General features: G+C 32.7%; 2 protein-coding genes across 2 annotated transcripts; one reads left to right on the forward strand and one right to left on the reverse strand.

The window, feature by feature from the left end:
• The first annotated feature begins 3,388 nt into the window (after positions 1–3,388).
• On the forward strand, positions 3,389–9,091 carry LOC105952978 (transcription factor LHW). The gene is made up of 11 exons (XM_012976584.2): positions 3,389–3,670; positions 4,357–4,955; positions 5,195–5,401; positions 5,811–5,904; positions 6,022–6,063; positions 6,214–6,273; positions 6,556–7,782; positions 7,874–7,975; positions 8,181–8,327; positions 8,441–8,566; positions 8,764–9,091. The coding sequence occupies exons 2-11, from the start codon at positions 4,858–4,860 to the stop codon at positions 8,821–8,823; spliced, it is 2,163 nt and encodes a 720-aa protein (XP_012832038.2). The 5' UTR covers positions 3,389–3,670; positions 4,357–4,857; the 3' UTR covers positions 8,824–9,091.
• LOC105952979 (noroxomaritidine/norcraugsodine reductase) lies at positions 9,065–11,859 on the reverse strand. Its single transcript, XM_088824913.1, has 6 exons — positions 11,665–11,859; positions 11,362–11,569; positions 10,230–10,372; positions 9,692–9,783; positions 9,482–9,588; positions 9,065–9,372 (listed from the first exon to the last, which is right to left on the reverse strand). The coding sequence occupies exons 1-6, from the start codon at positions 11,754–11,756 to the stop codon at positions 9,190–9,192; spliced, it is 825 nt and encodes a 274-aa protein (XP_088681039.1). The 5' UTR covers positions 11,757–11,859; the 3' UTR covers positions 9,065–9,189.
• Positions 11,860–15,657: the final 3,798 nt, after the last annotated feature.

Here is a 15,657-nt window from a genome sequence, read left to right on the forward strand (position 1 = left end):
CCGAAAAATCAAGCCACATGTTTTTTGCTGCATATTTTTTATATGTTTAAACGGATATTAAAAGCGCCAAAGCAACTTCTCATTAGAAAATGAATAAAGTGATACTGGGTCAATAAAATATCATATACTCCTTAGTCCTTATACTCGGTCGGCCCAATATTACGGCCCAAATTAATGTCACGCAAATAAGGCCCATACTGCAGTGATCCAATAAAATTTCGGATTGATACATTTAATCAGTTAATTAATTTGGAATTAGTCAATCGGTCAATACATTATTTATGTTCGATTTGAGTCAGATTTGTTCAAATCTGACTAATCAGCCTTTACATAATTGCATATCCGAGCAGAACTCCGTTACGTTTAGATAATGGAGTTCCTATCTTAATCAATTCCAGATTAGACAGAAATCGATAATTATTATTTTTATTATCATAATTTTTATTTTTTTATTGGTAATAAATCCAAAAAAAATAAAAATGGCAGCCCATTCATTCATTATCAGAGGCGCATGCTTATGCCTTGCTTTTACGGGGACGAAAGAAAAGGTTTGTCTCAAGTGAGAGTTGCTACTTTTTATGATTTATGTTTCACTCATTCCGGAAAAAAAACGTGTTTCTCTACTTCTTTACATGTTTTTGGTCCCCCAACGGTATAAAAAGATAAGAGCCTACATAATCTTTACATCGCCAATTATGTCAATTCGCGTATACAAACTTTCAGCGGACTATGAGATATTGCACCTGATGAAAAATACCGATCATTCACTAAGCACATATACACATGGGTATATGTGTTATTGTAGATTAATGATGCATGATCACCCAATGTACTTTATCGAGTGTAAAGGTGCATATAAAACTTATCATTATTAGTTAAGGGTAATAATATATATATACACTAATGGCTATATTAATAATTAATATGATAACCCACATTGGATCCAAGCCTTTTAGTTGGAATGTAATCATTAATGTTGGGCCTAGTCAGCCTTCGATTACACTCCTATTTCCACCAATCAAAATCCATAGCAATCCAAACTCACTTTTTTTCACTAATTATCAAATCCAAGACAAAAAGGAAATTAAAATTAATTAAAAAAATGTAAAAATAAATAAAAGAGTTGGTCCCATTGTCACACTCACAGTCAGGGATCTACTACACAGCTTACCAAATCCCAATCATCACACTAATTTATTGACTAAGAGAGAAATATTTGTATATAGATCTTCTAATCATCATTATTAATTTTAATTTAGATTTTGTTTATTTAAAAATAAAAGGAAAACAAAAAAAATATGAAAAAGTTTCAGCTAATTTAAATTATTAGGATTTTGGAAATTAATTAAAGAAGTAGCAGTATATCAATAATCATTGATCCTTTTGTTGGTGGAGGGCAGATGTGGAGGTGAGGTGGCGTGGATGTACTTGATTGTTGGTTCGGCGGAGGCGGCGGACCAACACCACCACCACCACCGTCAGCCTTTGCTTTCCGCCGGTGAGCTTACGTCACTATATGTAGCCCGGCCGACATATGATATGAGAGACCACCATCATTTTCCAATGTGCTATATAGTATTGTTGTCGGTGCACTGACATTTCAACACGTGTACAGTGATATTTTGACCTCAAATTATATATATATTTATTAATTCCTAGAAAAATAATAAGAAATGAAATTATTGTAACAGCATTAATTTGGTCAATCTATATAGATCACTTTCATCCAACTTCAGAAGTTTGGAAGAGGAAAAGCCAAATAGAATTTGTCTACTTCGAATTGCAATTTGCACATATATTTAATTAATATATTTTTTTTTCTGATAAGGGTTAGTGGTTATTTTATTTGTTGATGCACTGATCCTTCACCAAACACTAGTTAAATATTAATTTGGTCCGCTTTGATTCATTTATTTATTTTATTTAAGAACATTATATATTTTTTAATTAATTGATAAGAACATATTTAGTCAACCATAAGATCACCCAGCCTTCCTATATTCCAACAAGTATCATGTCACATCATCTATATATAATAATGTATTTAAATATGAGTTTTTTCTGTTTTTTCAGAATATATATAATGCTAATTCTTAAATTAAAATATGAATAATTTTTTAATTGAACCTTAAATTGACAAAAATTAATACAGTTGGGAATAGTAAAATTCTATTAATTTAACGAAATATTAAATTATTGAACTAATAATTTGGTAGATTTTTACCAAAACTATTATTTAAGCAAAGGTATAAACTTATCGAGTATTTATTTATTGAGGTCTACTATATATTCTTTAACATCCAATTCCTATATCGTAAATAGTTAGTTCAAACTTCAAATTCAACACAAAGATGTTATTACTTGTGGATTTTAAATGCCCAAATATCACATCTTTCCGAAAAATAGTCAACGATAAGGTAAAATACACTAATAAGTTGACTTACTAAAAGTATTAAAATATATATGTATTATTGTCAGATTAGTTTCGTGTAGCTTGGTAATTTGTATTAAAATGTTTAATAAAATCTTGATTAGTTCATACTTAACGATCAATTATTAGGACACGTAGAGTGACAATGAGAAGGTGTTAGATTTTATTGGCTAGAAGAACACACGATGCATTATTGTATCAGCAATTGTTTTATCAGATTAATAAATGTTTAGCATTTGATTAAAATTATGATAGATAAAGAAAATTAACATATCCTAATATAATTTACTCATAAATTAACCAAATTTCTATAGGATTAAATTAATGAAAAAAGAATGGCCACCTTTACAACCAAATATCTAATTATTAATAAAGTTTCTTTAATTTTTTTTTGTTCATAATTATTTAAATATCTATAAAAAATAAAAAATACTTTGAAAAAGTTGATGCTACTTTGCCGCCCAGCACAAGTCTTCGATTTGTTCGACCCTACACCCGGTAAAAAACACCGGGTGGGTCTTCTGCTGTCACGTGTTTCTTTTTGTATTTTATAATAGATTCGCCGCTAGGGTTTACCTTTAGAGGTTTTAGAAAAATAAAAAAAAAGAACACGTGGCAGCAGAAGACCCACCCGTATTTTTTCACCGGGTGTAGGGTCGAAGGGACCCCAGTCTTCAACTCTATTAACACATTTTATTTTAGTTTTCTTTTTATTTTTATTTTGTATTAATTAATAATAATAAAGTAATTTTCAACGGAAGGCAGCAAAGTGGGCCCGGAATCCCACTCCGCCTTAGAAATCATTAAATCCAACTCTGGACAAATTTCAAGTCCGGAAAACGACAAAAATAAAGAAATGAAAAAAGGGCTTCTTAGGTCGTCCAATCACTAGTAGCCCACTTCACTACTGGGCCAGCTTCAGCCCTATATAATCTTTATATATATATATATATACACACACTAATATATATATATATATATATATATATATATATATATATATATATATATATATATATATACAATTTTGACAAATATATGAATTTAAATAAATAAAACATTTTCGTTTCTGAAAAGTCTTCCCACCAAAAAAGCAAAAGCCATCGTGTAATTCCCCGGCCGTCCAGAAATCGAGACCGAAATCTCCGGTATACGAAAGTGAAGCTTTGTGGATTTCAGAATGGAACTAAACGAGTATGATCTATACCACGATTCCATCATTTGAAGAGTGATTTCAAGGTAATTTTACTATTGTCGGTACTCTAAAATTGAATTTCGCATTTTACCTTTTTTTTTTTTAATTTTGTATCGCGCTGATGAATTAGGAGAGGAAAGTATTTTTTGATCTACTGCTTGTGATATATTTTGTGCCCTAAACTGTATTGATTGGTGGAATTCTGCTTTTTTCGAGTGAAAACTATGGATGTTTGGTTTGGCTTTTGTTCAGAAGTGTCTGCAATCGTCTAATTCATTTGTCCTGAGTTCGACTTTCTAGCTTTGTCTGTCAATATGATAAGTGAAAAGGAGTAGCGTTCATGATTGTAAATTGAGATGCCTTACAATTTTGTTATGATATGTTGGATCTATGTGTTTAGCGAGAAAAAAGGAAAAGTAAAAGGTGTGGAAGTAAAGCATAAAGTACAAATAAAAATATTTTTCCTTACATAAATGCAAAGTCCAAATCTGATGCTAGGAGTTTCCGTTTGGAGAATTTCTGCCTCAAAATGATGTTTCAGCAGATCTAGGTCGTTCGATTGGCATAAGCTTTCATGCTTTCTGTTGAATTTTTATGCACTTTTCTGCTCTTGCAGAGCTGATATCAACTACAATTTTTATGCTTTTAATTGGGATTATATCTTATATTCTTTATGGTATCTTCTGTTTCCTTTTATTTATCTGCTAATTGAACCTATTAAATTTTGCAGTTCCCAAGTTTTTACATCAGAAATAGCTTCACCCAGTTGTTAGCTATCTTATACAAAAGCAACTTCTCGCTTCTTGTATATCTTACACAAAAGCAACTTTTGGCGCTTCTTGTACATCTTAATCAAAGGAACTCTTAGTGCTCCCGCCTGATACGGTTCGGAGCTTCTTTCCTGATTTGATTGCCGAGTTCGTAGTTTCCTACATAATAATTGATATAAGATCTGACGATCATGGAGATTTTGGGCAAGAAAGTCTATGATCTGTCTTCCCATTGATCTTATCCTTCAGTAATATTTATATTAGTGACATCAAGCTTAGTTATTGCTGAAAAAATGTTGGATTTACTGAAACCGATGGAGCCACAATTGAAACGAAGAGCTGGTTTATGGATTGTACAGGCAGGACGAGGATCATATCGAGGAAGTTAGTGATTATTTTGGCTTAACTGGTTGGCTTTTTTGTTGTACTGGATATTTGTATTTTTCATACCGTATTAATCCATGGGGATTAGTTTCTTGAGGCCGTTCCTCGAAAGTCTTTGCTGCAACTCTCCTTGGAATTATGCAGTGTTTTGGAAGCTTAAGTATCAACATGAAATGTAAGCCAATTCTCAATCCTGTGTCTTTATTTCGCTCCTCTTGTCATCTAAAATTGAGTGTTTGTAGGGACATAAAACAAGAACAAAACTTATTCTTTTTCATGTCATTTCTGTTTGAGACGAATATTTATTTCTGAAAATTCAGGTTCTTCGTTTTTTTTTTACGAAAGATTGTAGCTCACTGCCGTGGCGTGACATTAAGATCAATGAATTTCACACAATGTAACCTTATGTTTCAGGGTTTTGGTATGGGAAGATGGCTTTTGTGACAATCAGAAGCCGAGATCTCCCACGGTGAGCCAAATAGAAGATCTGTACCTAGAGAACTCAAATAAGATGCTTTCCTCCACTTTTAGTTCTTCTCTGCTTGATGAAAGTCCTGGTGAATATCCAGTTGGACTTGCAATAGCTGAAATGTCAAGTGCTTCTCATGCAGTGGGAAAAGGGTAAGCTCTATCCAGCATTTACTTCCATGCATATTTTCATGTGTGCATGGGTGGGGGGTTGTACTACTTTCTTTTCATATTACACATGTTTTGAGCCAAAAAAAAAAAAAATGAATTCTCTGGATTGCCAAATAACGCTGGAGAAAGTAGAGAGTAATCCCTTGTGCCCTGAGGTCAATGGCATAAATGGTTTCTGAAACCTCATTGCTCTGCCTTATATACATTCCGTTGAATCTGATGCTACTCATTTTCCTAATTAACTATTGTTCAGTAATGGGAAAGGGATGTTTACTTGTCAATTAAAACTGGCTGATAGTGAACCAAGAATATATAATATTCAATTAAATGGAGTAGATAGAGTAGCCCTGTCATGTGTTATTAACTGTGCTCTTATTCTACAATTAAACAGGGTCGTCGGCAATGTGGCATGCACGGGGAATGCTCATTGGATTTACTCAAACGATATTGCAGCTGATGTATTCAATTCTGTTTTAGTTCCTGAGGTGAGTATCTGGATCAAAACCAGCAAAAACCAATTCTTCTGATTCACTGTTCTCTGTTCTTGCTATGCTTCTAATTTATTACTCAAGTATGAAACAAGCCTTTTCTTCTTTTAACAGTATCCGGATGAATGGCTGCTTCAATTTGCAGCTGGGATAAGGGTAAGTTAATTGCAAAATTAGACGATGGCATATTCATATGTTTTTCATGTTGTTTGGATGATACAGGAATTTTATAATATAATAGCTTTAAGTTCTTAAGCATAAAACTTTAGAATAACACATGATGACTTCTACCCAATGCTTGTACAGACAATATTGCTTTTGCCAGTAATTCCACACGGAGTGTTGCAACTTGGATCAACAGAATTGGTTAGTATTCTGTTTTCATATTATTGATATTTTATGGCCTTAATCTCCACATTCCAGTCATAATAACTGCAAATTGTTTATGGTTCTATAACTACATGGTGATTAATTTATTAAATTCACATATTTATGTTCTCTATTTCTGTTGTCGAATACTTGAACTAGCGTTTCATGTGCTGGAAATCCTATCTGATTGAGCCTATTTTTGTCTCTATTTTTGGTGTTTTTTCTGGTTCTGAAGTGTGTACCTTCTCTAAGGGTTTAATTTGCTAATAAATGTATCAGGTTTCCGAAGATGCAGCATTAGTTGCTTATCTCAGAGATAAGTTTGAGGCTCAAAAAGAACCCGATGGATATGACTGGGGATATCCAATTCAGGAGTTCTCCCGTATGTCTAATTTCATGAATAGTTTAGGGGAACCATCTACCATTGCCACAGAAAAAATAATAAAGGAACAAAATGCCATTCACACTGCTAGGACAAAAGATTGCAACTTAACTGGTAACCAGATGAGTATGCCAGTGTTTATGGTTCAAGATTACTGCAATAGCACTGCGAGGCTTGACGCAGATACTCTTGAAAATGCAACTGAAAGTGAATTTAGCCAGCAACCATTGGGCACGATTCATGTAGCTGAAGAAGTACCAAGTGAAGATTATAAACCCTTTATAACAGAGAATGACATTTTAAAACTTCATCATGAAGAAAAATTGAAGGGTGGCTCCCCTTATTACGACAACTTTGACAGGACGTATGGGAACTTCATAAATGAATCAATGGCTTTTCACTTTGAGGATACAACTGAACCAAATTTTGTAGACCACGACTTCGACAGTTACATATCTAAAAGCGGATGGGACCTTTTCAGCTTTAGTGAGGACTATCAACTGCAGAAGGCACTGGGAACAGATGTAGAGGATACCACTTATCAGCATACGTATGGTACGTCTATCTCTAATCAGAATGAAGCATGCGGCACAATAGGTGATAGAGAGCCCTCCTATGTTACGGATATTTCATGTTTGGAGTCTGTTCTATTTCCCATCAATGAAATCGAAGTGGAGCACGCCTTAGAAGCTAATGTTTCTAACACAATTAGCAGTTTTGACGATAATTCATCCAAGTCCAATGTTACTTCATTAAGTATGCCCTTGGAAAAACTTGCTGCTTCCTCCAAAAAACATGATCGATCCAAACTCAGTGCCTCAGTGGGAGAAGATGAAGTCCCATGGAACTTTTTGGCATCTGAATTTATTGTCCAGGGAATGAATACATTGTCTAGTATTCCTGCTTCAGTATCTTCAGTTGAAAGCAAGATTAGCTCATTGTGTGATAAGCAGCAAAAGCGAAAAGGATCTGATTCATTGAACCCCAGGAAATTATCAAGACTATCAACTACCAACAAGAGAAGGGACCGCACTGGGGATAATCGAAAGCCTAGGCCACGGGATAGGCAGTTGATTCAAGACCGTATCAAAGAGCTACGAGAGCTTGTCCCAAACAGTGAAAAGGTAAGTGCTGTTGCATTTATAATATTTACTTGTTTCTTCCTTTCTTCCAACTTTTCAAGTAATTATTGACGAGTTTCTACTGTCAAAGCAGTGTAGCATTGATGGACTCCTTGATAAGACCGTAAAACACATGCTCTTTTTAAGAGGTGTGACCAATCAGGCTGATAAGTTGAGGCATCAAGTTCTCGAAGAGGTAAAAAAGGTTGCAAAACCCGAGAGTGTCAATATAGCATTTCATGCTGCATTCCATTATCTTTACTGTCTAAATATTTCTTTGATGACAAATATGTCATTCGGTGACACATCTAAATACATCATTGATCAATTCATTATTTTGCATTAGTTTGTGTTTAAAGCAGGAAGAATGCAGAATTGAAATTCTGAATTATCTTTCTCAGGAATCTGATGAAAAGACAATCAAAACAGCTGAAATCAGCAACAAGCATGAGAACGGGACAAGCTGGGCTGTAGAATTAGGAAGCAAGCAACAGTTGTGCCCAATAGTTGTGAAAGATCTCGACCATCCTGGACACATGCTTATAGAGGTATTTATCAAATATCGCAGCAAGAAAATTATAGTCATTCTAGCTAATTGACGCATGTCGATAATACGGAATCTTGGTTTAATAATTGCCTTGTGGCTTGTGTTTTAAACCAGATGCTTTGTACTGATCACGGCCGCTTTCTCGAAATTGCTGATGTGATTCATCGTTTGCAATTAACTATCCTCAAGGGTGTCATGAAGAAAAGCACGGACAATTCGTGGGCCCGCTTCATTGTCGAGGTACTGCTTTCTTGGAAACATATAAGTTGCATTTAGGAATATTTTGATTGAAGAAAAGATTTTGGCTATAAACAGTTGCAATCATCGAAAATACTATGTTTGTTATGATATGGTTTATAACCATATTTCATTGTATTATGTATCAATTCTACATTTCTTACCTTTGTGTATATATCTTTCAATCTCGTTGCATGCAGACTTCTGGAAACTTCCATCGCCTGGATATATTTTGGCCGCTGATGCAACTGTTGCAATAAAGTCGGGCGCCTATCTCATCAAGCAAGTTTTAACCACCCTCTGTCTTGATTGTGGATTTTTCTATATGTACCGATATTTGACATATTATAATTTAGAAGATTCTGGCAACAAGAAACCCTTGTTACTACAAGATATGACCATCTTCTGTAGAAAGTAGTTGGCCCCGTGGCCCGTGATTCTCAATTTGCGAGTATTTAATTTTTTTTGTCAAAAACGAGTCTTGTTCAAATTTGAATAGTCTGAGTTGCACGACTTTTTATTGGCAAATATCTCGGACCGTAAAAATGCAAGCATTCTATTACATATATGTCCGACATATGTTATTTCCATAAATTCAGCATTGATAAATTTGTAGGTTAGTTCTTCTAGAAGCAACCTGCCGTAAATCCTCCATCGACATAAATGACCTGTCCGGTGATGTAAGAAGCCGCCGGAAGGCAAAGAAATGCAACCAGTGGAGATATTTCATCAGCTTCTGCTACTCGCCCCAGTTGCGTTCGGGCCATTATTGGAAACAACATTTGGAGAATTGATGGATCTATATCCTCCTATAAAAACACCAACATCGAGGAAAATCTTTATACGTATATATACATATATACACACATAAAACAAAATATAGTTCTTGCTGAGATCATGAGAACGAAAGAACCATACAAGTTTGAGGATGGTAGTTCTAACGCCGAATGGTGCCACGGTGTTTGTACGAATGTTGTCCTTAGCCCATTCGCACGCTAAATTTTTGGTTAGTTGGTTTATTGCACCTGAAAATTAGTGGCCAAATTCAGTTACAATACTTATGAGAGAGAGAGAGAGAGAGAGAGAGAGAGAGAGAGAGAGAGAGAGAGAGAGTAAACGGCGGTGGACCTTTAGAAGCAGCATAAGCAGAAAGGGCAGGGAGTGCGATGCCACCGGCAACAGAAGAAATGAAGACGATATTACCTAAACCAATAATGAACCTAGAGAAACCACAAGGATACGACAGAGTATAAGTAATAAAGATAGAAATAACATTTTTCTTGATGCAGTTATAACTCACTAGAAAGTCACAGTTTTAAGCAAGATATGTAAAGCTATTGATCATGATCATGAACTAGTGATGATTTTTCCTTGTTAAGCATAAACCAGTGTGAATGTTAAATAATTATTAAAAGGGTGGTGATAGCCATTAAAAGGGTGGTGATAGCCAAATTCAATGCACACACACACACACACACACACACACACACGAATTTAATACATTTTATAAAAAAGAAAAATGATATTCAAGTGTTCTTATGGTGAAGGATTTGTGGGATAAAGAAATTAAAAAAAAAAAAAATCAAAGGAAATTTTAGTATTGGATCATGCAATATATTAATCATGAATTAATATTAAAGTTGTAATTTCCAGCTCAATAGAGCACTTTAATGGCGGCGGACGGCGGTGGTTAGGGGAAAGTTGGCAGATATGGTAAGGCGCCTCTAAGTTTGTTTCCATTATACTCGAGAAATCTTCGGCGCTGTGATCACACGCTCTCTTCATCATACTTATCGCTGCATTATTTACCTATATACATATACATAAAATCAGTACATTTATAGCTGAGTGATCCCACTTTATATCTTACTCTCTAGATTTTTATCAAACGCTTCAAAAATTTCTTATTTTATCGTAAACCGTTTTATAAAATGTCGTAAAAAACTCGTTTTAATTAAGCTAATCAACGGGGAATTAATCTTAAAATATTATTAATTATATCGATCAGGATTGGATCACCACATTAAAATAATTTAGTGATGATTGATTTGGAGGTTATATGCAGCATACAATATAGAATTGATGGTCCAAAATGCATTTTGCGTGTAGAATTAAATAGTATACTCCCTATACATATTGTTATTTGAGAATTGACAATTTTAATTTCTTATGCTGATGTAGACAAGAAATATGACAATGAAGTCTTATAGGTGCAACTACCAATGAAGTCACCTATTTTTGGCTTTATTATTATTATTATTTATTTTTATTATTATATATATTTTTTTCATTAAGAGAGTTATCGCTCAATGAGATAAACTGTTGCACAAGCCATATTGTACAAGTTAATTTGCTGTACTTTGTCCAATAATTATTTATTCATCTAATTTGATCTCTTTTGGGACGGCAACTTTTGGCAGAATTATATTGGTTTCATCAATCTTGTTCTTGCATGTTTTATTATTTTTCATTAATTTATATATGTATATTCCAAAAGTACCATAGCCCTAGTGCACCGGATAAACATTCGCTGACGTAAAACAATTTGCAAACAATACGAGAGATGTAAATTACACTTAAGGATTGACGAAAAAGAAAATTCATATGGATCGAGGAAATCTTGAAGAACTAAGCTTTAACCATTTCTCTGAATCACGTTTTGTGCGTGGGGATTCACTAAATGAAACACATGGTAAAGAATGAGAGAAAAGGGACAAATGCAACCGAATAACACGCAATGCAACTTTAATTTAAATAAAAGAAAAAAGTGTTAAATAAAGAGAATGAATTGTACTTACTAGGATATTGAGTTTGCCATGAAAAGCAGAAGAGACATTGTTGATAAGCTCTTGTCTCTGTGTTCTTGAAGACAAGTCGCAGGTTGAACCCATCACCTTGTACTCTTTGTCTTGCCATTCTTTAAGCCTTTCACTAAGTTCAGCCTGATTCCTCGAACACGTGTATATTGTGGCTCCAAATCCTGCAAGCTCTTCTATTATGGCGTATCTGTAATTAAACACACACACACACAGTGAGATCATTAGCAAAGATTAAATGAATCAATAAAAAATAAAAAGAATTGAGTGTTCAAAAAAAGGTACCCAATTCCTTTGGTACCACCAGTGACAAGTGCAGTCATTCCTTGGAGAGTCCATCTTTGCTGCCTTTTGCTACTCTGTTCTTCCTTTGCCATTGCTAAATAAAAAACTTTCTTTGGGTTTTTTTGGTAATTTGGTATGGACTATAGAGGGCTAGCTGAAAATTACTTGTAGTTGTGACTTAGTAAGCAAATTAGAGTTGTGAGTTTGACAGTTATATATAGAGCATACTTTTCGCTTTGTAATTGACAAAAAGGAGAAAAAAAAAAAAAAAACATATCTGCACCGCTAATGATTAGTTTGAATTGCTAGGGCGTTCTGTGGAGCGGTTATGTGTCCACGTTGCTTTTTGTGGCGATACATACATATTTACTGTAAGGATACTGGAAAAAGTCATCGTGGATGTACGTCACTTTTGTATCCGACCCACATTAATTTCTTGTCTTGTTTATTCTGCTTTATTCATGTGTCTACACATGAATTTTACTTCCAACGTACTATTGTCATAATAAGTAAACAGTGTCGACTAAATAAAAGAGATTAATTTAATAACAATTAAAATAAAATATTGAGGTGGAAATGCAATATAATAAGTCTTTTATCTGTTTAATACTAGCATGACATTCTAGTATATATCGTATCACTCAGAATGGGTCAGAAATTTGGATAAAAGTCATCAAAACCAAAAGAGAAAACGGTTCCTTTTTCTTGTGTGCAGAGTTATACAGTAGTATTTAAATACGTATAAAGGCTATCTATTTGTCTTCATTGCCTTCTTTTTTGTGCTGCAGTTTATATTTAAGGGTGAATTACAAACACCCTACTTGAGATATGGTCGATTTACGAAAAATCCCTTCTTATTTGGATAATTACATTTACACCTTAACTATGATTTTTTCTTACACCTCCACATTTATAGTATCAAATTCAACATAATCATCTAGATTTCGTGTAATGTGCTCTAGTTTGTACTCGTTTTGTGTAAACATACAGTTTTTGATGCACCACAATCTGATATATACAAGCCAAATAACACGTATTATGATCATCTTGGTTCAAAATGTGAAGTTCGAGTGGGATAAAATGGATACAAAATTGATAATATTCCATATAATCTCGAAGATTCCACTAAATTTGAAACCTCAAGGTTGGACGTGTAAGAAGATTTATAGTTGAGGGGTAGTTGTAATTACCCATACAAGATAGGTTTTTTTGTAATTTAACCATACCTCAGGGGTGGTTGTAATTTACCCTATATTTAATTATAATTTTATATATATTTTTAAAATCATTAAATTGAAAACAAAATTATCTATCTGCTTTGGGCCTAAGGTGGTATTGTATTGTAAATACTAAGTAAATTGGGCCTTCTTTGGATGGGCTTTCTGGTGGGCTTATCTATTTTTATGGGCCTATTATATTTGTATCCTCGTCATTAGTTGGTTTAAAATAATTAATTAAGCTCCATAAATTAATTCAAATAGTACTATAATTGATATGTTTCACCTAAATTTTGTTTTTATCCTTATTTAAATATTTACCATAGAATTGTCTTTATTCTATGTTGACCATTTACCGACAAATTTTCTTCATATATCTTATATTATAAAATGTTTACTTGTTGATGATTGTTACTGTAGAATATAATAAAGTTATACCAACTGATAATTATGCTGGTCTCAAGTAATTTTTTACAGTTACTGTACTATTGTGGCTTGTAGTAATATTATTAGAATTGTTATGAAAAAAAGAATTGTTAAAAAAATATGAAAAAAAAATTAAACATAATTTAGTATATCATATGACATCCAAATCAGGCAGTGTCACCTCATACAGTAAACACATATCTTTTATAACTAACATATATGAAGATTTTCTTAAATTTGATTTCTTAGTCAAAATTAGTTATAATATAATAATTAATTAATATTATTACTTACTGTCTTTTCAATATTTTTTCCGGCCATCTGCCCTTTTGTCCATCTTTCATAATTCATACAGTGATAAGTGTCTCAACTTGTTTGAGAGAGATACAAAATTAAATAAACAATTACTTGTTGCAAATATCCTTTGAATTAGCGTGTAATTAACGACTAACATTGACTGGTTTATAATTATATACTCGATTCCGAAATCAAAACTTGCGATTTGGTCTATTTTTCGATCGATTAAAAAACACGAATAAGGAGTATTTCAAAAATTAAAGGATTCAAAATGGTTTTAAAATAATTAATGAATGATTAGGAATAATTGTTGTGTGTTAGAATGTTAACTAACTAGGGGTTTGATGTTAATAGTGTTTAATTTGGCAATAAGATATATAATAATTGATTTAAAAATTATTAAAAGTATAGAAAGAAGAAAGTGTTGCAAAAGTCCAAAGACCCGTGCTTATAGTTCCCAATCCCAGATATACATTAGCATCCAATGACTCTAATTTTTGCCGTTTAGCTGATCGAATTAATTGTTAATTAATTTTATCGAAATTAATTTCTTGTTATTTATATGTCATTAAGGAAGGATTAAATTGTACAAGCATTCTCCCCTTATTTAAGTGCTAACGACACCAAAAATATGGTACTAATTGATCAAATGTCGTAATTTCAGTGATTATTAGATAATATTTATATCTGCAGAAAATTTTGCGGAAAACACGTTTCTTTGAACATACTAATACAGAAACTGAAAATAATAATTAAAAAAAAAACAATTAAAAGAAAAAAAATAAAATAAAAGAAGTCCCACGTAGGGGTGGGAACGAGCCGAGCTCGGCTCTTTAGGCCAGCTCGAGCTCGAGCTCGAGTCCATGTTGCCGAGCTCGAGCTCATCGAGCCAATTTTTTTGGCTCGAGCTCGAGCTCATTTATTATTATTTTTTTAATATTTAATTTCTTTATTAAAATCATTTGATTTTTTTATTAAAAAATATTTATAAGAAAATAAAAAAAAAATTATAAAATAAATAATGACTCTAGTTATATATATATTTTTTTAATTTTTCTATTATTATTATTATTATTATTATTATTATTATTATTATTATTATTATTATTATTATTATTATTATTATTATTATTATTATTATTATTATTATAATATATTATATTATTATGTATTATTTAAGTAATATAGATTTGTTTCTATTTAAATACTAGAAATATTTATTATTGTAGACTATTTACAATTTAGTTAATAATAATATATATATATATATATATATATATATATATATAAAAGGCAGCTCGTGAGCTGTCGAACAACTAATTTTGGGCTCGAGCTCGAGCTCGAAAAACCCCGAGCTCGAGTTCGAGCCTTTGTCGAGCCGGCTCATTTACCACCTCTACTCTCACGATACCACGATTATTGAAAATTAGAAAAATCACATGTATGTTAAGCCTAATTAAAGAACCTTTTTTGGAAGAATCTACGTTTGAAGAAATAAAATTCATTTAGGGATATCACGTTTTAAATTTTAATTAAATTTTACACTATTTCAACAAAACTGTGTGTACAAATTTAATTAGTTTTAACAAATAACCCTGATAATTAAGGAGTTTCAATGATGACATGTTGCACGTACGTTATCATAAATAATTTAGGATAAATTACATCTACACCTCTAAGATATGTTAAAATAATTTTAAGGCCATGTGGTATTGGTAATTACAGCTACACCTCTAAATTATTCAAGCTAAGATTTCATGTATCGAGGACCAATATGCACTATATTTATTTCGTGCGGTGCCGTTAATGCTATCATCGATGAAAATGTATAAAATCTTATATAAAATAATAATAATTTAAGCAATGTTAGGGGAGCCATGTCAACCCCTAATTCTATGTTGTCTCCGTCACTATCTAAAATTAATAGTTCGTTAAAACCCTAGCAGAATAACTTATTCAATGCATTATTCCGTTAGGATTCCTAATAATGTTTTAGATGGTGAGTGTAATTTTTGATAGCACATGGACCTTAACTTTTTGTTAGCATACCTCA

Source organism: Erythranthe guttata, chromosome 10 (genome assembly GCF_056151865.1).
Source record: "Erythranthe guttata isolate IM_541 chromosome 10, IM_541, whole genome shotgun sequence".
Lineage (NCBI taxonomy): Eukaryota > Viridiplantae > Streptophyta > Magnoliopsida > Lamiales > Phrymaceae > Erythranthe > Erythranthe guttata.